Genomic DNA, 25,814 nt, shown 5'->3' with positions numbered 1-25,814 from the left:
TTATACATACTTTACAATGTATTTATTTAATTTCTGCACTTCCATGAATGAATGCTGTTGTTTATTTAAAACCAAATGAAGTCTCGCATGACAAGTAATCACTCGACACTTTTATTTTATTGCATCAGTTCCACTAATAAACAGTGCCTTCAACTCTCTCAGCAACCCCCACAGCTTGCAAGCAGATGAAATTCCGATTCAGCGGCGCTGAATTAATCATTCATTTGTTCATTCAAAGTTTTCACGAGAAATCAACATCCACTTAATGTGTGTGCAAAGGTTCCAGTAACATCACTGTCCAGTTTCCAACAGAGGTGTAGCTCAATGCCAAAAACGAATCAAAGTGAAAGTGAGAAAGTAAGGCTTGATTGCAACATTTTAAACATGAGATGTGATGCAATTAAAAAAAAATAAGAAAAACAAGCACTCTGTTCCTTCACTCTTACAGTAACTGTGTATTGGACATCGCTCTCTTCTTGCCCTGTGGGCATTTGGATCTCTCGCACATATTCACCACTCTCACATTTTTAGTCTGCCATTTGGCGGTGTATAAAGCGCCTGTAGGCCACTAAGCATGTTCACAGTACACATCCACCAGCATCAAATGAAAACAATACACAAACATAGAAAATATATTTTGGTTTGTGACTGTCCCAGACATTGTATAGTTTTTTTTTTTTTTTTTTTTTTGGTTTGACAGGACAATTTAAATGACAGCAACAATCAAATTTCAAAACAACAAAATTATTTTAAAACCCCTCAAAAAAACAAACAAAAAAAACAGACAAATTTCTTCTCTAAACGGTCCCAATATTTTTAATGGACATGGCTGCAGTCTGTGGGCTGGCACCACGGTGCTACTTCAGGTAATTCAATTCATCTCAGTTTGTTTTTATTCACATCTAAACTGGAGAACATCATTTAGCAGTGGACAACAGGGATGGGCACATGATTCAAGCGCTACACTAAGCACAAATCTCTTTAAAAGCAAATGCAGAGAAACGCTGCACACACCACCACATTGACAAGAGGACTTTATGCTGCACGTGTGTCGACAAATGTGTGTCTGCAGTCTGTTTTCAAAAGTCAGTAAGAGCAACACAGTCAAATCTGGCAACCGCAGGCTTAATAAGCAGTGACCTGCGGCTTGGAATGATTCAAAGCTGGCATTTATTTCAAGTGCAAACTGAAGACACTTCGGATGATTAGCTGCCAAAGTAAAATGGAAACCCACTAAACTGCAAACTGCAAACTACAAATTGCACTAGAGGCCAAAAACAGCCAGAGGCCTTTAAATTCTAGCCCGTCAGTCAACAGCATTAATGTTAACTTCTCTATGCTCCCAGTGAGACTAATCAGTAGAAATCAGCATGAAGGCCTCACACACAGGACTCAGGCAGTCAGTGACAATTGCTACATTAACAGAAAAAACAAAACACACACACACTAATAATGAGGAATTGATGGTGATGCCAGCCCACACCTTGCAGTCATGGAAAATAACAGCTTTACTGCCAGAGACATAAAGATCTAACTCCATTTTAGAGAGAAAAACAGTGGAAATACAGATGATATGCAACAACGACACACAACTGCTAAGTGTAAGATTGCGTCTGCAAATAGATGACCCACCCTCTTCAGAATGAGCGTGTTTGCCAACCAGGTGTCGGGTGAATGCCGCACTTTACTCCACAGTCACAGACTTGGCCAGGTTTCTGGGACAGTCCACCTGTCGACGCAGAGAAAAGACTGTCACAACAGCACAAACTGGAAATTCTATATGTACCGGTATATACATTGGACACACCCTATGAATTTAATGTCTTTTCTTTCATTCTCATAACTATTGACATTGCAGTTCCGCACTGAAGGCATCAAAACTACGTGGAATTATGTGGGAAACAATAAAAGTGTAAAATAACTCAAACATGTTTTATATTTAAATCAAAATAGCCACCTTTCATAAAAAGCATATTTAGAGTTATTTAACGTGTTTTTCTTCACTTCATCCTTCTCCAGCCTACTGTTATTTTTTGGTCCATTTCCTTGGCCATCTCATTTTCTGGTGTCAGCAACCTTCCTAAATACTTGTATTCGTCTTCCAGCTGTTCTCCGTCGATTAATATTCCTCGTCTGTGCTGTGTTTTTGCCACTTTGTTGATTTTAGTTTTCTTTTTATTCATTTCCATTCCATCTCTCTTTCCTTCCGTATTCAAATCTTGCATTTGATTTCAATAAAAACTAATTAAAAGACTTGTGCCAAAATCAGAAACGTGACTCAGTAGGGGCTAGGTATGCAAATTATCAATTAATTCATTAATCGTTGGTTGATTGACCAAACTGATTGATTAACGATTAATTGATAAGCGGCGATTTTTCCTGAGAACGTAAATTTCACAATGAAAAATGCGCAAGGAACGCATTATTTAACCCTTAACCCCATTTATACATTACAGAACAGTAAAAACACCCAAAACAATTATCCTCTGACTTTAAGTTGACTTTTTAACATTTTTTTTTTTTTTAAGTTGTTTAAAAGTAACTTGTTCTAGGTATATTATGACCAACACAGTATCTACAGTTGAGTTGCTCTTTCCTGCCACTACACTGTTATGATATTAACTATTTGTGTAAAAACAAAATCAATTAATTGCGACTAATTTAATTTAATTGATTAAATTCTTAATTGACAATTAATCGATAATCAATTAATAGTGCAGCGGACAGAATTGGAGGGTGTGGAACACTCACGTCGAAGCCTCGGAGGACTGCCAGGTGGAAGGAGAGCAGCTGCAGAGGGATGACGCTCAGGATGCCCTGCAGGCAGTCCACGCCATGAGGCACTTTGATGCAGTGGGAGAGCCCTTTATGGTTATTGATGATATTGATGGTCTTGATGGTCTCAAAATCCTCTTTGTCGCAGATCACGATGGGGCGCCCCTGCCGATCAAGCACGGAGTGTTGTCAGTGAGACTGATCCTAAAGCTATTTTTTTCTTAACAGTGCCGATCTTCACGCCTGTTCAAAAATCACATCTGCTGCACATTACTGGCAGCCATGATGTCACCCCGAACTGAACCCTCCCTTGTGTTTACTGGGGTGAGGGATCATCAGGTGTGGCATTCAAATGTCTTTGAAATATACAACTGGCAAAATGTGTTTGAGCAAATACAACATTTTGTAGTGAAGCATCCTCCAAGTCTACTTTGTTTGTTTGATATACATGAGGTATATTTTGAAGTATTTTGCACAGTAACTGCACCTTCACTTTGAGCTGTAACATTATGATGACTATAGCTGCGTTTCCATTAATCTTACAAATACGCAAAACCTGGTCATGGAAACGATATTTGCTCCCATGAGGTGGTTTTTCAGGCGTATCGGTGTAGAGATATATCGCAAAAGTGTCGCGGAAACACTTTTTTTGCATTTACGCGTATCAGCGGACATGACGTCACGCGACCAGTTCACTTCAAGTGAAAATGGCGCTTTACGTTTGGACAGAGGGGGAGACAGAATATCTTTTACAAGTAATCAAAGAGAAAAATATAACAACCACTATTGACAGCAAACAAACGCAAACAATATTTTACAAGAATTACGGCTTATCAGCGACCGTTTTATAACTTTAGTGGAATGAAACTGCTCTCACCTGGCGGGCCACCACTTGCTGCAGGGCGTTCTGACATTTGGTGTAGGTGTGATCTCTCATGATGATCATGATGACCGGCATGAGATCATCCACCAGGGCCAGAGGGCCGTGTTTGAGCTCTCCAGCCAGGATTCCCTCTGAGTGCATGTATGTGATCTCCTTGATTTTCTGAACAGGTTAAAAAAAACAAAAAACAAGCAAAAATCAGATCACGTATTACTCAGAGTCTGGCCACCTCTAAAGAACCACACACTCAGAAAACTTGAACGTGACTCACTACACCTAAACCCAATGTTTTTTTTTCCCCTTGGGTGGTCAAAAAGTTGAATATTTTTTCCAGTATGTTTTTTGAGCCCTCGTCCCCAACGTTACAGTAGATGTGCCGGCTCACCAGCGCTCCCTCCAGGCAGGTGGCGTAATGGTAACCTCGGCCCATGATCAACACGCTCTTCTGCTGGTAAAGCTCTTTCGCCAGGTTGTTGATCTCACTGTCCAAAGAGAGCACCTCCTTGATAAGGTCTAAACCATGAAACAAAGAGAAAAAAGACAGACAGCAGTTTTTTGGTTGTTGTTGGAGGAATGAGTCGTAAAAAAACACTGCTTTAACATGCAGCTGCCATCTCTTGGATCTGAATGTAGGGCAGAGCAGCCGACGGGCCAGACGTTACTCATGCCATCATATGCTTTAGCTTAGATACAGAGAGGCGTGCGAGGGCGCCAGGCCAGCAACCCCGTCCTCACATTATTTAGCCTCAACTTGCAGGACGATGGGCTGAAATCACAAGTCAGTTTTCCATGTCTGTGCCTTGTAATCTCCTCTGTGATAGGGATGGGATTGACAGGAGCCGCGCGGCCACCGATTTACCTGGAAGCACTTTGAGGCCCTGGATTATCTCACGACGTCGGCCCTGCATGGAGATCCGGTCCTCGCTGATCAGGAGAGCAAACATGATGAGGGCAACGAACTGGCTGGTGTAGGCCTGCAGGGGGCAGTGGCAAACAAAACAAAAACAAAGTGGGGGCAATTAATCTCTTTTGTTGCCAGCAGGCAACAGCCATATAACAATTAGCATTAAATATCAGAGGTGGTAAAAGTAGTCACATTGTGTACTGAATTAAAAGTACGGATTCTTGTGTAAGAAACAACGCTCTGGTAAAAGTAAAAGGGCTAATACAACTTCTTGCCTTTACCCAAGTAAAAGAGAGAAAGTACAGGTTCTGAAATGTACTGAAAGAAACAATTCATAAGTTGCAAAATAAAAACATTGTTATCAGCGTAAGTAATAACAGTTATAATGACAGCTTTAATAATGATAACTGATGTCATTTTTTCTACATGTTTTATTGATACTAAATCCGCACTGAACAGTGACCCCAAAGCCAAGGAGCTCTTAAATAATGTCCCTCTAAAATAAGATCCACTCTTACATTGAACAACACTATAGCATAGTTTAAATAGCTCCAGTTCAAGCGATAATAAGTTATTTACTTTTAACAGAATTTGTATCTGTATCTCTTATGATCTGTACAAATACTTGGGTACAAATGTAGGGAGTAAAATTAAAAAGTGGTCAGAAAAAGAAATACTCAAAGTACAGATATCTAAAAAAAAAAAAAAAAAAAAAAAATCTACTCAACTACAGTAACAAAGTATTTGTACTTAGTTACTTCCCAAATGGAATATCGTGTTGTTGTTTGGCAATATCAGCTTCCTGTTTGCAGCGCAGTGCTGCTGGGAGCAGCAGCAGGCGAGCAGCTAATGTGCACCAGATGAGAGACACACGGAGGAGAGGTGGCTTTTTATTGGGTGCCGAACAGCATGCAAACGTGTGCAGTTGGGCTCCGGTGAGCCTGCACTGCTGCTGATGCTGCTGCTGGCCGTGGAAAGTTCTTGAGCGCACGGCATCACGTGAGAAGACGGCCCCGAACCCCCGGCAACATGTGGGACCCCCCCCCCCCGCCCTCCACCCTTACGAATGATGTCAGATCCCCAACCTCGCGACGTCAGCGCACGTTTGGAAACGGTCCATGGCGTCTGTCAACGGGCCAGTCGGCGCTCCTGTGAAGCCACGTCACTTTCACGGGACCCTCCAGACTGAGACGTGCCAGTGGCGAGGTCCAAGAGCGAGGCTGTAAAAACCTTCCCTCCCCTCCTGACTGCGGGCTGCACCGCAGTCCTTCGCAGCTCCGACAGTCGGTGCTGCCGGGTCAGATGTGGCAACGGGTCTGAGCCATGTAGTAAACTGTGGTGTGTTTTGTTCATGTCACCAGCATTTTGGTGGGTTTTTTTTTCTTTTCTTAAATGCAACACGGCTGCTGACACTATGCAGATGACCACTGTTGCACTTATCCAGTTGTGGACCAGCGCAGAAATGATGGTCTGGGATTATTTTTTCCCCCAGTGATATGGGATATGGTTAAAATGGAATATTCTTCAGAGGACCTGCTGGAAAGACTTGCCTTTAGATGGGATCAATTTTCTTTAATTTATTTTTTTTTGGGGACAAAAGCCTTAATTTATTCCATAAATCTAGAGTACGATCAGAAGGATTGTGGGGAGACAAAGTGGTTTTCCAGTCTACAAAAAAACACCCTCAAAACCTTCAAATGAAAGAGGGAGAACAGAGGCCGTGCAGATGATTTTGGAGTCGCTGCTTCAGTTGGATGCAACGTGTGCACGTTATCCAGCCATTTCATGAGCTACAATGAGCTGCATTTGGAGGAGTTGGGTGTGGGGATGTGGCCCGGCCAGCCAGCCAGCCAGCCAGCCAGCCAGGCAGTAAATGGTGGCGTCTGTGAGGCGTGCTCTGGGGCTTTGGAGCTGAGCACAGCTCTCTGAGCCAAAGCCCAAAGTGCGAGCCAGGGAGGGACCTGCTCCACGCTCTCCCTCCCTCCCCTCCCCTCCCCTCACGAGGCCGGGCTCTGCTATTCCTCTGCTGCTCTCAGTCCAAACTGGCAGGCTTTGCTTTTGAAAGAAGAGGGTAGCATGCAAGCTTTACTGGGTTTCATTCTGTCTTGGTTGGTTGGTTTGCTGAGCTCATTTAGAAGATGATGCAACTAGTTGTTGCACAGCTTCTTCTGGTTCGGTGCAAAAAACGGGTCAATTCACGCAAATTACAATTTGCAAAAGGGATTTCTTCTAATTTGCATGCAATTTCAAACAACTTTCCCAAATGAGCAATAAGTTGTGAAGGAACGTTAGATAACTATCACAACATTGGTGTCTTTCTAGCTTATTTCTGTTCCCAATTCATTTTTTTTGTCCTACAAGAAAAATTTAAGAAGAAATTCATAAAGTCCCAGGGTCAGCAGGTTGGAAACAAAGCAGGAGCATATGATATTCTTACTAAATGACAGCAATGAATGGATTTCAGCATTTTTTGTCATTGAGAAATACAGTCAGGTCCATAAATATTGGGACATTGACACAATTCTCATATTTTTGCCTCTAAACATTACCACAATGGATTTGAATGAATCAAACAAACAATATGTGCTTCAACTGCAGACTTTCAGCTTTAATTTAAGGGTATTTATACCCAAATCAGGTGAACGGTGTAGGAATTACAACAGTTTGTATATGTACCTCCGACTTTTTAAGGGGCAATGGGACAATTGTCTGCTCAACTGTTCCATGGTCAGGTGTGTGTTATTCCCTCATTATCTCATTTACAAGGAGCATATAAAAGGTCTAGAGTTCATTTCAAGTGTGCAATTTGCATTTGGAGTCTGTTGCTGTCAACTCTCAATATGAGGTCCAAAGATCTGTCCTTATCAGTGAATCAAGCCATCAAATATCCTCTGAAGACTGCAAGTTCTTCATAGGATATTTTCTAGGACATGATGAATAATGAATAATAAACGAGTGGATGTGTGATGAGCTCCGACACTGACCTTGGTGCTGGCTACTCCTATCTCAGGCCCAGCGTTGATGTGGACTCCACAGTCGGTCTCCCTGGAGATGGAGCTGCCCACTGTGTTGGTGATGCCCACGGTCAGAGCTCCCCTCTCCTTGCAGTAACGCAGGGCCATCAGGCTGTCTGCAGTTTCCCCTGGTGAATGGAATGGCAGGGATCATTCAGAGAAGAAAGACATTTGAACAACTTGTCATTCTTCATTTCTGAAGAAGCTTTTTTTCCCCCCCACATTGGACTTGGGATTTGCAGGGCTGCCGTGCGGCAATTCTGAATTTTTCAAGATCACCGGCTTCCTCACCTGATTGGCTGATGAAGAAGCAGACGTCATCCCTGAACACGGGAGTGTTCCTGTCCAGGAAGTCGCTGGCCAGCTCCACCATGACGGGCAGCTCAGTCAACTCCTCCAGCACCTGGCGGGTCTGGAAGAGGAACAACAACGCGGCTTGGCATCGTTTCCTAATAAAGTGGAGTGAGCCGAGAGCCGGCGCTGAAAACCTCACACCTGCGTCCACAGCACAGCACAGCCATTTACAATCAGTTGGCTGGGTTCCGTGTGGGCGGATATGTTTCCAGAGGAAAGGAGAAAAAAAAGAGAAAAGGCTGCGGTTACTCACCGCCACCCCAGCGTGGTAGCTGGTGCCGCAGGCAATGAGGATAAGTCTCCGACACCTCTGGATCTCTTTGATGTGGTCCTTCAGTCCACCCAGGATCACTGGCGGAGCCACACAAGCAGCTAATTAATCAGTCGGTACCAAGAGTCACCTCATTTAGACGGCTAGAGGACCTAATACAGCTTGCCTTTGGATGTGCATGTGTAGCCCTCTTAAACACTAAACATAAATCTACCAGGGAACTTTATGATATTGTGGCACACTGGCTATTTTTCTTATAAAAACAGGACAACACATACTTCAAAGTTCAAGCTTTCTGATAGGTGCAGTGCTTAAAAAATATACTGGCCATCCCATCATGAAAACAACCCAAGAAAACATTTTGGAAGTCTTTTTAAAACCAAAAATATTAGTTCTTTTGTAAAATAAATAAATAAATAAACTGAAAGTAAATTGTCCTTTACAAAGGAAATACAAAATATATAGAAACAAACACACATTCACAAAATTTTGTAATGACCAATGGTCTTAACAGGACATCTGTGGCATAAATGGGTGGTTGCCTAATTAATTTGTTAATCACTGTATGTAAAAGTCCAGATGCGTATTTATGTATTAGAGTCGATAGTTTGCTGCAAGAACTTCATGACTTCACAAAGTTATTCATTAAATAAGGATTTTTATAAACATTTTAAAATACTACTACAACTGCTTACAATAACAACAATATGTAAAAAAAAAAAAAAAGAAAATCCTCTTCACACCCCAGCCTAACCTGTGTTGTCGTCAAAGTTGACCCTCCCTCTCATTGTGTTGACCACGGACTCTGGCTGCTCGAAGATCTCCTTCTGCATGAAGGCATCGAAGTTGCCTGTGGAGGGGGGGGGGGGGGGTCACAAGTCAGGGCAACATTCCCAGCAGCAATGAAAAGCAAATCCTCCTCAGAACACACTCATGGCCTTTTTTTTCAAAGAGTGTGAGCCCAGAGGAGGTCGTCAGAGAGGGGGGTCTAGTTGACTCATCAGGTACCTGAAATCTTGAAACCACAGCAGCACAAACACTTTTACAATGTTTCTCTGAGAATGAGGAAAATGAGGGGACGATGAGAAGTTGGTGTTTTTCCATCAAAAATACTGTGCAACAGTGAAATATACGAGCATTTGTCAGCCAGCCTCTGACAGCAATTTGGGTCATGCGAAATAGGTTATTCAGCAGAACGACTCCAGAGAGTGAAAGAGAGGAGAGAGGCAGAGAGAGAGCAGTGACAGGACCTCAATGGAATGCTGGCAGCAGCCAACATCAGCTCACACCTGCCCTCTGCTGGATGACTGAGGGAGAAGAGTCAAGGGTGAAAGAATAAAGAGAAGAAATCGAAGGTGTTGAGAAAGACTAAAATCTACTACGGTTGTGAATGAATAAAGTTTGTATTTTTCACGTTTGGGTTTAAGTTTGCAGGGTGGGACAGTAAATATTTTTTTGAACCATGCTCCATCAAGGACTACAAACAACTGGTTCAGGACGGTGAGAGAGGAAGAAAGGTGTCCAACACTTTGGATAAATATACATTTCAGCCCCCAGGGTCATAGTCAAGGTAAATAATCCAAGTAGGTCACTGGCAGCGGTGTATCATACAGGCCACACCCTGGTGACACACGGGCTTCAACAATTAAGCAAAAGACACACACAAGTGTGAAAGCGCAGCAAACATTGACATTTCAATAATTGCCAATTGAAATGCATGTCTGAACATTTCGTGTTTTCTGTGTGTGTTAAGCCAATGGACTTGCCTTTGCTCCCATCTCAGCTTATGGCTCTGTTGTAATTGAAAGCCTCTGCATTGTTGCTATCCTAATGAAAGAACATGTGACCTCACACCCCCCCACGAGCAAAACATTGTCAAACTTCTTTCTCAGCTTTACGTTACAACACATTTCATTACAATGTTTCATTTTTTTTTTTTTTATGGAGGTGGGGGACGATTTTGAAAATGATTAAGGTGACGGTCACGGAAATTGTATGTCAGGTTGTGAGTGCTGAAGAGCAAGACACAAAAAATGTTTCACTCTGCACCGATTGCACTGCTATGAACTCATGCACAGGGAGAGAAATGTGAGAGGGTCTCATTGAAAAGCTGCCCCAGGGCTGCAGCAGAAACAGCCATAACTGCCACGGCCATAACTTTCACACTGACGACCACAATAGCTGGACATTAAAAGGCTGTTCAGCTGTACGAGCAGCTGGCCCAAACCCATAAAACTCAAAAAATAAATAACGACAGCATTCAGCGGGAGGGGGAATTACAAGGCAGAGCACCAGAAATGTTCCCGCACTTGTGTTTGACACGAGGAACAGAAGAAACGCTGCCCTCAGACTCACCCTTCATGATCTGCTGCAGCTCCATCTGCAGGGTCTGGATGGCCCGGGCTGGGTAGTCACCGGCCCTGCGCTTTATCCTGTGGATGGAAAGCCGGCCCTCAGACACGGCGGCCACGTCGTCATCCTCCAGATAGATGACGCGGTTGGTGTGCTCGATCACGGCGCTGTCGTGACGGGAGGAGGCGGGCAAATAGCCAACATCATGTATTTGATTATATGGGTCAATTAGGATCCGCGTCTGTAGGCAGCTTGTTTAAATACTGACCTCGCGTCAGATGCAAAGTAGTACTCCACAGCCTTCTCGTCCACGGGGAACAGGCAGGTGTCTTGGGCCGTCCTGGAGAGGGCGCCGCAGCTCTTCTTGTCCTTAGCTGCAGAGAAAAAAAACAACAAAGAGAATTTCAATTTTCATTCGAATTGGAAATGAATTCCACCGAGAGTGAGACAGAGAGGCTGAGAAGTGAAACTGACTTGAGCGGTAGAGCACCGGAATGTGATCGGTGGACAGCTTGTGATCGCTCCTCACTCCCATCAGCAGGGGGCTTCCCCTCCTGTGCGGCGGCAACATTTGCATCAGCCAACAACAACTTCAATCCACTTTTGTTGAAAGCTGACCCGCAGCATTTGTTTTGTGTGTGTTTGTGTGCGTGTACCTGGTGCCGACTGCCTCTCCCGGGTAGTGGACGCTTTTGAAGACCAGGGCAAATGCTCCCTCCTGGCAGGTGGAAGAAAAAAACAAACAAAAACACATCAGTCAAGCTTTATTTCCCAGCAGTAGGGGGCAGTGTGGAACAGTGGGCGCTCACCAGCTGCTGGGTCACTTGCTCCACCAGGGTGGCAAAGCTGATGTCGTCATTTTCCCGGTTGTCATACATGTACTTGACCAGCTTTGGTATGGTCTCGGTGTCAGTGTCCGACTCAAACTCATAGCCTTTGCTCTCCTGCGTAGGGAGGGAAGTAAAGAATGAGTTCTGTCCAGACACTGGTGACAATGATGAAACAAAACCAACTTATTGGAATTAGCAAACTTCTCAACCAGGTGAATTAGCACAACTCTACAAGCTGGTAAACAGTTTTTTTTTGTTTTTTGTTTTTTTTAAAAGAGTTTCATTACTTATAATTAGCAGGATTGACAAATAGACAGGACAAAAACATAGCACGACTGTAACTATGAAACCACTTTGGCCCACTCCACATGCTGTCTTCTGGCAGAGGGACACAGGGATTTAGGAAGAACAAACATATTTGCTCACCAAGAATTTCTTCAGGTCTTTGTAGTTGGTAATGATTCCATTGTGGATGACAATGAACTCTGCAGACCAGAAAGATCACCTTGAATGTATCATCTGACATCATCCACCACAGTCAGAAATAAACTGAGTTGACTTGAACATTTTCAATAACTCACAACTGACATAACTAACATAACAGTGTTTCCAAGTAGCTCAGAAGTTTAGTCAATTAAAAAAAAAGACTGTTAAGAGGACTGCAACTGGATACATTAGGATGTGATGGATGAACTGCAATATAAAAATACACATAATATTTAATAAAAACACTTAATACTCACAAATTAAAATTTTGTCATTTAAAAATTGCACTACAATGTGCTCAAGAGTGACCCTGGTCAACCAACTAATATAGATTTCAGATGTACACCACTGCATTCTGATGCTTGCTATGCTAAAGGCCACTGGAGTGATAGGTTCTTTCTGCAACACAACTGACCATTTGTCTTATCAGATCTGTGTGGATGGCTGTTCAGTGGGCTTGGAGCTCCGTGCGTGGCCCAGCGGGTGTGTGCGATGCCGTAGTGAACGTCAAACTCCACATCCAGGTCGACATCCTGCTGTTCTGAAAGGGGGCAAACAGACAAAGCACAGACACAATATGAGAAAAAAGACGCTGGTGACTGCTGTCAAGTGAACCATTTGCTCTGTGCTCACTGTGGATCTCCTCATTCAAGGCCTTGACTTTCCCAGTTTGCTTGATCAGTTGGATGTTCTTGGTATTCGTTTCCCAATCCTTGGTGTTGCCGCCATCGATTCCCACACCTAACAAAACAATGAAAATTAGTCACCACCGCTCCTCCAGCAGCATCGTAGGGATATAAAGTGTAAACATGACAGAAATACTTCACCAGTAAAAACTTGCTGGTGTCTACTTTCAGGGTGGAAATTAACCTTCATTAGTGCACTTGGTCTAAACCACTAAGTGGGACCAAAATGTAGTAATAATTTAATAATTTCTTCAGATGCTTCAACGTGCACATTAATGTAATACTGGTCACAGTATCAGTAGCTTGGTGACATCTGAACAGCTTTGCCACAAGTGGACACAGTGGGAGACAGTGCAGGGAAGTAGGCCTGATAAAACAAAGATAAGCCAGTGTGTGATGGTGATGGGAGTGTCCTCCGTCTCGCTCACCAGCTGAGTCGTACCCCCGGTACTCCAGGCGCTGCAGACCTCTGATGAGGATCTCAAGGATCTCACGGCGAGTCCTTGGCACATGGTAGTTGAGATAGGCAAAGATTCCTGGGGAAAGGGGTAAAATGTCATGAAACACGGCCGGTGTTGCTCTTAAAAAGGGGAGCTGCGTACACGAAATGGTAAATGTTGCAGAGCTTTGTACATTTTAGCTGTACTTTCTAAAAATATTTGCATTTTGGAAATCCTACATTCGATGCACATGATGTCTGCTTTTTTAATGTTGGCTGGAGATGAAAAATGGGCGATGCAAACTGACGCAGCCACCGTTTTATTTAGTGCAACTAATCAAAGTCATGACTTACTGTCCTGTTAAATAAACTAAACTTTCAGCAAGCAGTTGATTAAAAACTCCGCCAGCACATCATTCAGTTTGCATCATTGCACACCTGGTATCATCCGATTTAAACAGCAGCACTTTTGGATGTAGGCTAAAATTACAAGGGGTGTATGTATTGTGTTCCTGGGAAGTTTGCTCTTTTCTTGACTACAACTTCAACAAACAATCTATAAAGATGCCAGTTAATTTGACTTACAGCAATGACCTTCTCCCCAGTAGAGATGCTCTTCACCTGCTCAATGAAAAAAACTATTCTACACTTTGTCAAAACCGAAAGTTCTAACAAACTGCATCTCATCTCTCCAATCACTTTAGGTGAGGTGGCATGGAAAAAAATTAAGCTGCCACTGCCTGCAAAACCATTTCAACAGGAGAAGTCACAATGCAAACAAAAATAAAAAAATAAAAAAATAAAATAAACAACACTATAACGTTTTTGTGTATACGAGAGTGTTTTTTATCTGGGCAATGAAGTATCAATAGGCCAAGCTGGACCAAGTCAAGCTGTAAACCTGCGAACCTGATAACAATTTCAAGACTTTTACGAGTACAACCCAGCCTTGGTTTTGCAAGTGGTAGTATGATGACATGCACATGAAATAATATTGCAACAACAAACTGGTGAATATCAGCTACTGGAGACAAAGCTGTGCATGTACCCTTCATATGTGCGTGAAGGTTCTCAGTCGCTGCAGAGATAATTTGCAGCCAGTGACTGACACGCTGACAGACGTCTCACCACAGCCGACCATTCCATGCCGAGGCATGAAAAACAGCCCTGTTGAAATGCTCCGATGGATGCAAATATGCCGCTGCTTCAACAGAGCACTCATTCACAACTGCAGATGACCAAGGGACGGTGGCCTGGAGGGAAGGGGCTGGAGCAGGGGTTGGCAAACTACGGCCCGGGGGCCACATGCGGCCCTTTAAGCTTTTCAATCCAGCCCGCCGAACTTGAAGAAATTATATTAATAGCAAGTCATAACGTAGCTGTATTTCATCTTCTTTTTTTGTGTGAGTGTTTTAAGAGTCATTTCAATAATGAGCTAAATACCATGGGGCTTCAAACACATGTTTTCTGCGTATCCCATGATATATTGTTTTCTCCAATGAAGTGGGTCACCAAAACACTCCATCCATCTGCTGCTGCTGCTGCTCCGGCCCCACCGTCAAATTTTCGAACCCATTGTGGCCCACCAGTCAGAAGGTTCGCCCACCCCAGGGGTAGAGAGTCAGGACCGTAGAACCCACCACTGTATAAATATATATAGATGTATAGGAGGGAACCAAGTGGCCAGGAGCGAAACTTAACAAGGGTATGACTCTGATGTGGGCGAAGAGCTGCGTGTCTTCAGCGCCCGAGTTGAAGTTACAGGCAATAAGGCAATAAGCGAGCGCCCAAAAATGCCCGTAAACGAGTCAACAACTAAACGTAACTAAAGTAATAATAATAAACTCAGGACTTTTTGTTTCCTCCGAGTGTTCTGTGGCCAGAGTTAAGTATGCCACTATCTTAGTGCCTCGGAGGAAGACTGCCAAACACATCAACTCCTACCCATTTACCATCTTAACAATACGTCAGCAATACCAAGAAACCATAACGACTATAGTTCCATTGATGAACGCAACGTCGTCGCTATCTAAACGAACTCTCAAGTATCCACTGGGTAAATAAAAATAAAATGGGACGTGTTTTGAACGCCACCCGCGGATATCGACATGCTGCCAGCAAACCATCTTCAAGTCACACTGAGAGCGTTGAGGGCGAAACGAAACACTGGCGGCATTCTACCTCGCTAATAGCTAACTGCATCCGCATACCCGCTAACGACACCTCAACATTAGCCGCTGCGTGCTCATTTCAACAAATCTGCGCCTTTTGCCCCGAAGGCCAAAGGCAGTTATCGGAGGTTTTATTAATGTGTTGTCCTGATAGGTGTGGAATAACGCACGTATAAATGCAGGGGATGGCTGATCACTCACCACACATGTCTTCCGCCTAGGTTGCCAGTGAGTTACAGCTTCTCCGGCAGTCCGGAACGCTTGTCATATAGGCTCCGCCCCTTCTGGGGATTTATTTATTTTTATTGCGCAACAGCCAATCGGCTGCTTTCTCTGGTGTCGTGTGATTGGGCGCAAAGGCCTGTCAGTCAAGTTCGTCCGGCATCGCAGTCATAACCAACAACGTTTGCTACCCTGACGTGGCGTTAAGGATGCAGTTCCGCCAGCAGCAAAGTTCCAGCGTTGCACTCGGTAGTAGCGCACCTTTTTATTTAAATTTACGACACCGTCTGCCTTGTCAGCAGAGCTTCACCGAAAAGGCTTTTAAATTACCCTTTGTTAAATATTATTATTTTTTTGTAAGTAATGTAATGCGTTTTTTTTTTTAATTTAGAAAATCAAGCCCAATGTTTGTCAAGTAGAGTCGGCTTACTTTTATCAGCTGACAGTAGACAGCAGTAGTCAAGAAGAATTTTGATGATTGGGTCACACTGAATAGGGAAAACATTATGTTCAAAGCTGCTTTAATGGTCTTCCAAATAACTGCATTGAACTCTGTTTCAAGTATGCAAATCTTTTCCCAGTAGTATTTTGACTGAAGTAGCAGTACAATGATTTTTTTAAACTCATAAATAAAGGAGCATCTGCAATTCAATCTTTATATTATGTATATCATTACCACCAAATGTCATCATAATAAATACCAGTAGTCACATATTTCAACATACTTTATTCATGTACATACACTATACACATTTTATCCCTACAGATCATTTAAAAAAAATGCTGCAATCAGAAAATGTGTAACAATATGAAATAAATACAATTTATTTTACGAGCAGTCAACTCTACCTGTGTCCTTTAATCCCATTTTTTTTTTTTTTTTTTTTTAAATACTGTCAGAATCAAAAAAACAACAACATCTGGCTGACTAATGGTTTTATGTTCTGCCACACAGCTTCACCGGGAAATGCTCTGTAAAGTTGTCTTTCATTGCAGGGAGTGCCAAAGGGAAAAAGGAATGCAAAATGTTGCTTGGCTTAGACGGGACTTTAAACTTGGGCTGCGTCCTCCTCCTCTTCCTTCACCTGTGGGTGGCAATGAGCAATACCTTTTATGAGGAACATAACTTTTGTTCTGCACTGCAATAACTCTAATCATTCCGATACAAAACTGGTATCTGTAGATCTAAATAGCAGGTAGGTGGAAAATGGTGCAATAAAATGTGCTTTTGAGATAACAAATCCGTGTTCTTATCTAAATGCGTAACGTGATAGTAATTAATTGAGCTACTCTGTTCCTTTATTTAGCAACAAATTCCCAACATTCACAAACCTGCTCAACCGATTCCACCTCAGGGACGTAAAACTGCAGCATGTTTTGGATTCCATTCTTCAAAGTGATAATGGAACTTGGGCAACTTGTGCATGACCCCTGCAGCTTCAGTTTAACAATGCCGTCTTCGAACCCTCGGTATAGAACATCACCGCCGTCCTCCTGTACCGTCGGCCTGGCAAAGAGCAGAATATCAGGAAATTGGAACAAAAGGCAGGCGAGAGTACATCAGTAAAACAGTCTATCTGCACAGCTACCTTATTCGAGTGTCCAACAACTCTTTGATCATAGCAACAACTTCATCGTCGTCGTCTGATGGGGCTGAGAGGAAAAACATCATTAGAATTTACAGAAACATTTTAAGCTAAAGAATCTCTTTGTTTAAAATACTTAGATTCAGTAGTGGTGTTTGAAATCCCTACCTGTGTCTGCGCTTGGTATGCTCTCCTCGTTTACAACAGGAACACCAGAGGTAAAAAAGTCCATTATAGTGGCAAAGACGTCGGGCTTTATCACTTTCCATTCCATATTTGAATCAGTCTGAAATGAGAAGGAGAAATGTTATTTATTTCAGCATTGACAGCATGGAGGGTTGCCCCGCGAGGCCGATGAGGTTTACCTTTGATATGGTGATAAAATCTGGTCCCAGCAACACACCCTTGACTCCATCGATCCTAAAGAGCTGCCTGAACACAGAATGGCAGCAAAGGTTTATGGTTTTGTTTGTGTTAAATTATTAACTACTTTTGTACATACTGTATGTACTGTATACACATACAGTATAACTGAGTTAATACACAGAAATGTAGAAGTAGGTAACTTGCTACACACTTGTGTTGCAAGTACTACTGACTTTGAGGAAGGTTGTAAAAGTAAAAGACAATGACTAACATTATTATTTAAACGTGAGCTTACGTTGTACCACTCAACAAAAAGCACATATCACAAACGTGATTCTTTATCCTAAAAATGGAGTACTTTTAATTTCAGAAGCGCTATACCTCACTAAAGGTGAGCAGTGTGCATCACGAGGGCTTTCAAAGTTCATCGTTCCTGATTCAAGGACTGCGCGCCCGGGCAAGAACTTCAGACTGTTTGGATTTGGTGTGTCCTGTGTCTGCACAAACATCGTCCTTTCTGGAGAGACAAAACAATTAGAGCAAAAGAGTGACATTAAGAATTATCAGCTGATTTCCCTAGAGTAAAGAGCTGCAGGTGTCTGTGAAGGTTCTCAGTTGCCCAGGTCATCTTAGTGTCAAAGGGTTGAGTTGAGGCAACTGGACTGGGTTTGCCATCTTGAAGACAGTTCGCCTCTCATCCGAAAGGTTTCTCCAGTTTCTTCAGAACTTTTGCTATCTTGACAATAGTAAAACAAGGTCTAGTTGCCTCAACTTAAACCTTCTACACTAAGAGCAATATGCTGCGTACAAACCTGGGACAACCCAGTGAGGGTTTTGTGGCCATCTGTTGGAAACTCCTGTGATCGGTGAAAGCCAGTGCAACCCAGCACCTTGATATGAAGCGCCAGCAAGACTGAAACTACATAAAAGATATTTGAAATTTCTCCTTCTACAAATAAAATCAATAAATTAACACACTTTTGTACTATGACTTGTAATTGCAAATCACGCTTTGACGAACCAATGAATAAAGTTCTCGTTCAATCGAGTGTGGCAAAACGATATCCGTGCACTGTACACTGGTCTGACATGGGCTTTTCCCCCCTTTTTTAAAATTACCTATACAAAACGGTCCCAACATAACTTGAAGAAGAGAGGTAACTAAAGAGTTGTGATTGTTTTTGCCCTTACAAGCCATGTGGTTGTGCTCTAAGAAAGAGCATGTACGTGGTTTAGCCAGCCCAGTCCAGTTCGGCAATTAAACTCATTTCGTCCTTTCGTTATGCTATTAAAATGAATTTTAACTACGAGTAGGGTCATCACAATTATTGTGACGATGGTAAAAGAACAGGGATTGGCTGGTAGCCTGCCAAGTGAAAAGGGCCATGACCTCCCCTACCGGTATCAATCAGTATAACAACTTTTTACTGAATATATATAATTTGTCACTTTTCAGCAATCAGAGACTTTTTCTGTCTTTTAAATACACAAATTAGGGGAGGAAACAAAGCCCGTTTTTTTGCTTGTGTTTTGACTATTCAAGATCCTGACCCCAAGACTGTAAAAACTTTCTTATAGGCGTTTAACTCAAGAACTTAACTGTATTATACCTCAATTCATATATCATAATTTAATTAGTATAAATGAGTGCCAATTGTGGCTTTGGGGTGCTTCGCTACCTTGACAAAACGTCTCTGTTACATCACGCTGCTGCAATCTTGCGTCTGCGTCACTTCACACATCACTTCATGGTTTAGCTAGCCCGCAGCTAACACAAGTCGCAAATTTAATGCAGCACTACATTTGTTCATAAAAGCATTACGAGTGGAGGATGACATTGCACAATCCTGACCGACTAACTTACACGTGCGAAAGTCGAGTTGAGGTGCGCAGCGAGGTGCGCAGCATCCTGCCGACCTGCCCGTACGTCGCCATATTTATTTTGGTTACTTAAATCAACGGAAGTTAACGCCAATTTACGGATGTGACGTCAGATTTTGTGCGCATGGTAAAATCTTCCCCTTTAACTCGCGCCCGTCTTTACAGCCAAACAAACAAAAAAGAAATTGGCAAATCAAGACTAAAGGTCTGTTAAAATGCCCAGTTCTAAAAACTTTAGAAAAAGGCGAGACTCGTCGGATGCGGAAGAGGATGAGACTACCGTGCAAGTCAGGTAAATTGATCTTTTATCGAAACGCTGGAGCAGAACTGTTGAGTAGGGTGCTGTTTACGGCGCCAGTTATTATATTATTGTTATTATATTATTTCACCCCATCTGTTCATCAATGATCAGAGTTTTCTGGCTTTGGCCGTTTGTGCTGTTTTACACTTGTTGTATTCTGCTTACGTTGTTTAGATCCAAAGTTGAAGAGGCTAAAGAGCTTCAGAGTTTACGGAAACGACAAACTGGAGTCAGGTAATATTTCCAACGCAACGGACACAAATAGGAAGATGGATAGTTTTGATGTCTCTAAACTGCAATGCAAGACTTTGCAATGACTCCCCTCCCTCAACTTTCATTTTTCTATTCAGTGTGACCGCCCTGTTGGTGGGAGAAAAGCTCCCCCCAGAAGCTGAACTTGATGTGAGTCCCACTTACAGTGCCGCCTTTTCATGTGCTTATTTAAATCAGTTGGATTGTGTTCTGACCCCCGTTATTATTATTATTATTATTATTATTATTATTATTATTATAGAATGATCCTTTTAAACTGAAGACTGGAGGGATCGTTGACATGAAGAAAGTCAAAGACAGGAATAGGGACATGTAAGTAAATCTGTGGCTTTAATTAATTAATTAATTATTTGTATTATCTATTTGAATCATTTTTACAACAAATAAATTGTGTGCCATTGTATTTGACCCAAGTTGACACTTTTCCACATGCAGGACTGAAGACGAAACAGACCTCAACCTTGGCACCTCGTTTTCAGCTGAAACCAACAGAAGAGATGAGGACGCCGACATGTATGTCTGCTTTTCTTCCATAAAGGACTGACTTACACTGCTGAAGTTAACACATTCATAACTTACATTGTTACATGCTGTAAGAGGAAACTATCTGTGATGCACTTCATCAGTCGCAGCCTCAAATACCACATGGGTATCTCTTTGTTCTTGCATAAATACATCAAACTGCCAGGTATTGCATTAGCTCTTTTTTTTTGTTTTTGTTTTACACAAAACTTAAAGTCAAGTTCACATTTGAGTACAGGTTTTTCTGTTGCAAAAGTAATTATTTTTTGATGGTATTTAAGAACTACAAAAACCTGCCATCTCCAATATTTCTTTTTGACATTTTAGAAACCCACTTTCATCATAATATGAATTTTGAGAAAATGTCTTTTTCTTTAAACAAATGATTGCAGGATGAAATATATTGAGACAGAGCTGAAGAAGAAGAAGGGGCAGGTAGAAGCTGAAGAACAAAAGGTCAAGGCAAAGAATGCAGAGGATCACCTGTATGAGCTGCCGGAGAACATCCGAGTCAACTCTGCCAAGAAGACTGAGGAGATGTTGTCCAATCAGATGCTGAGCGGAATTCCTGAAGTCGACCTTGGCATTGAGTATGCTCCTTGCTTGATTTTAAGCCTGTTCATTAATATATAAATGTAACCTAGGACCTACATTTGCTTCCTTGCTTATTAATGCCTGATTCCGTGATTATTTTTCTAGTGCGAAAATCAAGAATATTATATTCACGGAGGAAGCAAAGGCCAAGCTGTTGGCAGAGCAGAGGAACAAGAAAAAAGACCACGGCACATCATTTGTACCCACCAACATTGCGGTCAACTACGTCCAACATAATCGCTGTAAGTTCCTCTAGGGTGAACTCAGTGGGTCCTTGGGTACTTGAAAGCAGTGGGATGCAAAAGCTTGATTTGTCTTTCTTCCTCAGTCTATCACGAGGATGCAAATGCTGCACAGAGGCACCACAGACACAGAGAACCAGAGCCCAAAGCACGGCCGCTGCGTGTGGGAGACACTGAGCAACCAGCTCCTGAAAGTAAGAAACCATGTAGCTTCTCATCTGCAGCACTTCCAATAATAAGTCCAATGTTGAAATCCGCTTTAAGGGTTAACACTTGGTTCAAATGTATCTCTGGATCGCTTCTCTCCCTGCAGCCGCATCACCACCCAACCACCGCAAACGTCCAAACAACGAAAAGGCCACAGATGATTACCATTATGAGAAGTTCAAGAAGATGAATCGAAGATACTGAAGAGCTGGCTGTTTTTTTTTTTTGTTTTATGTCCATCTTCGTAAAGAGTGTAAATAGTCCCTGGTGGTTATCTTTGTACAGCACATTTGTGTTGTGATGATCTATAAAATAATTTTGAACCATCTTTGAAGTCACAGTACTCTGGTTTACCTGCGAAAGTCATAAAATCAGAGTATAACTTCATAAATACAAAGCAACACAATAGATATTTAAGAGGAATTGTGCTCCTGCTCCAAAATCTGATTATTATTATTTTTAAAGTTCAATTCTAAATCTCGGGGTTTCATTGCAGAATTGTTTTTTTTTGCTTGTAAGAATACATTTGATTAAAAACAAAAACACAAACTTTGACTTATCATTTAATGTGGCAAACGCATGAAACAATTCAAAGCAGAAATGAAATGTAAACAGAAAGTTCTGTATGAACATGCACTCGTGAACAAAACTATACAAATAGCTACAAAATAATAATAATAATAAAAAAAAGTCTACAACTCATTTAAGCATCATATTTACAGGATGGCCAACATGTGAACATGAAATGTATTATGGAAAACCATAATCTGATGTGAATACTAAGCTATTTTTCTAACATTTCATGCTTGGTACACCTTTAAAACAAAACAATGCAAAAATTTAGGCTGCTCTTGGAACTGTTGTTGATGTAAAATAGTTAAATCATAAAAGTTCCATCATAACGGTGTAAGTTGAAAACACTTAAGTGGTAGCCTGCGCAGTTAGCAAATTAGTTCATTATGTGTTTCCCCATCTCTGTCTTAAGGTTTCTCCAAGGACGACGTGCCATGTCCGTTAAGATGATGCGGAGGGTTTGACTCTTGTGCGGCAGGTACCTCTCCATTGTCCCGCTCATCCTGTATGGAGCTGCAGGTGCTGCCAGGGGAGGCCAGGCTGTCCCGTCGCTGGTAGGCCTCGCACAGGGGCAGATCAGTGCTGTCCCATTGACTGTAGCTTTGTGGGAGCCATAACCAGTAGGAGGCAAAGAATCAGTGCAGCGCACAGAGAGAGAGAGAGACAGGGGAGCAGACGAGAGCGACAGGTCAGAATAAGCACATTCATACACAGAGCAGCAAGTGAAGACCAAGAGAAGCGTGGTTTGCTGTGCGGAAGCACCAGAGGCTGGATCAACACATTAAACGGCTGTTCATGGCAGGTCAAGAGTGCGGACTAGTCTACTGGTGATTTCATGTTTCGCAAACAGACATGATTAGTTGCTGATGGAGGGAGAAAGCAAAGCGAGTGCAGCGGGAAAGGCTGAAAGGCATTTTGGAATACCACCCCACAGAAAACAAGACAAACTACTACAGTGTTTTGCCTCGGCTTTATTCTTTTTTTGTTGTTTGTTTCACATCCCTCTGGCTGTCTTGGAACAGCAAGCAGACACTGGCACACATGTACAACTGCACCACGTGATGGTGAGCACAGTTACAGCCTGGGGCACGTGTGGTCTTCAAGGTGGGGTGACTAAAAAAACAATACCTGGTGTCTCATACAAAAATTATCTGAGATGCGACCGAGTTATGAATCATTTCAAGACTCGTCAGCCACAGTTCATGCTTGAAGATTTTACAATTGGATGGATGGTGTGTGTGTGTGGGTGTGTGTGTGTGTGAAAGTAAAACTGTGGCGTAAAGCGCTTAAACCGGTCAGAGAACAAGAGAAGCACTCAATAAGTGCTAATAATAATAAGTCCATAAAGATTGGTAGATTTAGGATAGATATAGATGAGTTTATCTTCATGATTACATATAAATAATGTCAAGTGAATAAAGTCTGGAAAAGCAATTCTGAGAAGAACCCACATTCTCATCAAAGGTTTAACCAACCATCTAAAAGTGAAAATAAAATACCAAATGTTTGAATAAACTCTAGTAACTTTAAAATACCTCCAATAAAAGACCATAACTTTCAAAACTTCCCATCCTTCTAAAATGTCCATATTAAATATTAAAAAAACCTCTCCAACCACTTTGTTGTGGTTAACTAAACATGTGTGTGTGTGTGTGTGTGTGTGTGTGTGTATAGTTCCTGATGTATGCATTTAAAATGCTGGTGAAATATTCTCCAGCAAGTTTAAGTTCTCTCCCCTTTGACGAACTGCAGGATACCTCAAAGGGCAGAAGAACAAATCAAGGCACTTGCGAACCATTTGCAATTTAGAGTCACTTTCTGAATCCCACCGACCCTGTGGACCACCTCTGCAAGCATTGTTTCGCCGTGTGGACAGAGCACGGAGAGAAATTCAACCCGCCCCTCCTCGGGGGTCCTAGCGGTGAAGGGCTGCTAGACAATGCATGGTGCTGGGCATGGGGCAACAGAGAGGCAGTGGAATGGGGCGGAGGGGAGCATGAGCCTACTTGTACCTGGAGGAGTAATATTCTTCCTCAAGCTCATACAGGTCGATGGCGATCTCGTCGCGCAGAGAGATCAGTTTCTTGTCGCACTCCTCCTGGAGTGATCGCAGCTGCTGGTTCTGGAGACTGATGGCGTCGTTCACGGAGGGAAAGTCGTTCAGGATCAGGAACTGTTTGAGGTCCGACACCAGCTTCATCAGAGACTCTCCAGCACGTACCTGAAGCGACATGACAGGCCAAGGGAAATAAGAGTTTACTGTCTGGATTGAAACTATTTTGCTTACAAGGTTTTAATATACTGTAAAGCATTTGAAAAGACTTTTTTTTTTTAATGTCCATTGTTTGGCAGCCATATACAAGTTAATGCTGCTTTTAAATTGACAACTTCCAACTGATACAAAACATATAATTATATAATTATAATTACACTCTTATCTGTGTGGATGTGTTTAAAGCTGTGTCGAAGACAAATTTCTGTTTTTTTGCTGAAAAACAGACAATAAAGTTTTTATCTATCAAAAGTTTACACTGAAGGTCAGGTGAGTCTTTGCTACGCTCACCTAAAATTGTGTGTGCGTGTGTGTGTGTGTGTGTGTGTGTGTGTGTGTGTGTGTGTGTGTGTGTGTGTGTGTGTGTTTTCATTGGTCGTTATTAATTAGATCTGAGACCATAACATATACTTACAATGTTGGCTGCTCTGACGTGCATCTCATAATGGTCCTGCTCTGCCTGAGCCGGCCGAGAAACCTGCGTCTCATCCTCGATCTGCAGAAAAGAAACAACGTCAGAATGCGCGCACACTGGACGATGTGAATCGGAAGTGTAGTTTAGTTTTGCCTCCTTGTTTATAGTACAGTTTGGCGGCTGAGGGAAAACAATGATTAGATGTGGTCGCCCTGTTCTTCGACATTCGAAAAAACAATTTGGAAAAGCTTCATTTGATTTGTGACGTAAAGAACCCCCCCCCCCCCCCTTTTCCTATTCGTATCCAAATCCGTCAAAATTTACACAGGAGAAAGCAGAGTTTCGATGTACAGTCTGGGATTAGTGTGAAAGCTGTATTATGTTTTTCCTAGGGGGGCGATGATGCATCCGGTCATGTCGAGGGATGCGTACAATTCACCACAAAAGCATATTGAGGTAACAGAAAGAGAAATTCATCGCACCTTTGCTGTTTTGATGATTTCCGTGAAGTTGTCCAGGATGGACCTGATGTCATCTTTCAACCTCTTGTTGTAGTTCTGCAGCAGCGACTCTTTGCTTTGAGAGAGAACTCTCTGGGTGGCCATCGCGCTCAGGATGAGGCAACGCGAATCGTACTATCTGTTCAAATGCAGTTTAATTACGGTAATCAATACAACGGCAGCAAGTTACACGAGAGGAAACACCGACATCCTCCACAAGCGATCGAATAGTTAGAATCGGACAAGAACGTCTGTTTAGAGTAGAGACGGTGTACAAAAGTGGTTAATTAATTTGCGTACTTCTTTCCACGTACGTTGTAAAATGAATGCAATAATGTCGACCACTTACTTCTCAACGCATTCTTTGTTAACAAAGTAGAAACATTAAACCATACACACGAGCGGAGGCGATTTCTTCGGAATGTAGAATGCAAGCTTACTTCCGGTGCGGCAGCTGCTTAGCGCTCTCTAGCGTAGAGACACACTTACTGCAGTAGAAGCGTGTTCAATCGGAGAAGACCCGACACAGAAAAAGTGGGCGAATCCCTCGCCATTAACCTTGCAACCAGAGGTATATTTTGATGAGCATCCCTTATTTTTTAATTTTATTTTTATTTTTATTTTTTTAATCACCTAGTAAATAGTAGCGATATCAGATTGCTAAATGCGATTAGCATGTTTGTTTTCATTCAGTT

The 25,814-nt window shown here is 42.3% G+C and overlaps 4 protein-coding genes across 5 annotated transcripts; 1 reads left to right on the top strand and 3 right to left on the bottom strand.

Moving 5' to 3' along the window:
* gfpt1 (glutamine--fructose-6-phosphate transaminase 1) lies at positions 1–15,608 on the bottom strand. The gene is made up of 19 exons (XM_076038878.1): positions 15,367–15,608; positions 12,984–13,091; positions 12,503–12,610; positions 12,285–12,410; positions 11,810–11,868; positions 11,363–11,497; positions 11,210–11,271; positions 11,028–11,107; positions 10,822–10,927; positions 10,557–10,720; positions 8,956–9,051; positions 8,184–8,281; positions 7,868–7,988; positions 7,547–7,704; positions 4,518–4,632; positions 4,044–4,171; positions 3,653–3,820; positions 2,752–2,940; positions 1–1,729 (listed from the first exon to the last, which is right to left on the bottom strand). Exons 1-19 carry the CDS (start codon positions 15,371–15,373, stop codon positions 1,685–1,687), a joined length of 2,073 nt encoding a protein of 690 aa, XP_075894993.1. The 5' UTR covers positions 15,374–15,608; the 3' UTR covers positions 1–1,684.
* Positions 15,609–16,096: 488 nt separating this feature from the next.
* On the bottom strand, positions 16,097–19,326 carry nfu1 (NFU1 iron-sulfur cluster scaffold homolog (S. cerevisiae)). 2 transcript variants are annotated; one of them, XM_076038884.1, is made up of 8 exons: positions 19,204–19,326; positions 18,152–18,258; positions 17,721–17,856; positions 17,339–17,405; positions 17,142–17,259; positions 16,977–17,040; positions 16,720–16,894; positions 16,097–16,472 (listed from the first exon to the last, which is right to left on the bottom strand). In XM_076038884.1, exons 1-8 carry the CDS (start codon positions 19,272–19,274, stop codon positions 16,437–16,439), a joined length of 774 nt encoding a protein of 257 aa, XP_075894999.1. In that variant the 5' UTR covers positions 19,275–19,326; the 3' UTR covers positions 16,097–16,436. The 2 variants fall into 2 exon arrangements, with proteins under 2 accessions (XP_075894999.1, XP_075895000.1); XM_076038885.1 differs by lacking the exon at positions 18,152–18,258 and having other exon boundaries at positions 19,204–19,284.
* Positions 19,327–19,331: 5 nt separating this feature from the next.
* On the top strand, positions 19,332–21,908 carry cunh9orf78 (chromosome unknown C9orf78 homolog). The gene is made up of 9 exons (XM_076038883.1): positions 19,332–19,512; positions 19,696–19,755; positions 19,872–19,923; positions 20,036–20,106; positions 20,230–20,307; positions 20,709–20,906; positions 21,016–21,152; positions 21,239–21,346; positions 21,466–21,908. The coding sequence occupies exons 1-9, from the start codon at positions 19,436–19,438 to the stop codon at positions 21,561–21,563; spliced, it is 879 nt and encodes a 292-aa protein (XP_075894998.1). The 5' UTR covers positions 19,332–19,435; the 3' UTR covers positions 21,564–21,908.
* Position 21,909: 1 nt separating this feature from the next.
* med22 (mediator complex subunit 22) lies at positions 21,910–25,602 on the bottom strand. The gene is made up of 5 exons (XM_076038886.1): positions 25,469–25,602; positions 25,102–25,258; positions 24,620–24,700; positions 23,945–24,153; positions 21,910–22,532 (listed from the first exon to the last, which is right to left on the bottom strand). The coding sequence occupies exons 2-5, from the start codon at positions 25,222–25,224 to the stop codon at positions 22,340–22,342; spliced, it is 606 nt and encodes a 201-aa protein (XP_075895001.1). The 5' UTR covers positions 25,225–25,258; positions 25,469–25,602; the 3' UTR covers positions 21,910–22,339.
* Between the last annotated feature and the right edge of the window lie 212 nt (positions 25,603–25,814).

The sequence above is a fragment of the Nelusetta ayraudi genome, unplaced genomic scaffold (assembly GCF_046127955.1).
Source record: "Nelusetta ayraudi isolate G7.1 ecotype Tasmania unplaced genomic scaffold, CSIRO-AGI_Nayr_v1 ptg000058l, whole genome shotgun sequence".
Lineage (NCBI taxonomy): Eukaryota > Metazoa > Chordata > Actinopteri > Tetraodontiformes > Monacanthidae > Nelusetta > Nelusetta ayraudi.
This window is presented reverse-complemented; position numbering and strand designations above follow the sequence as displayed.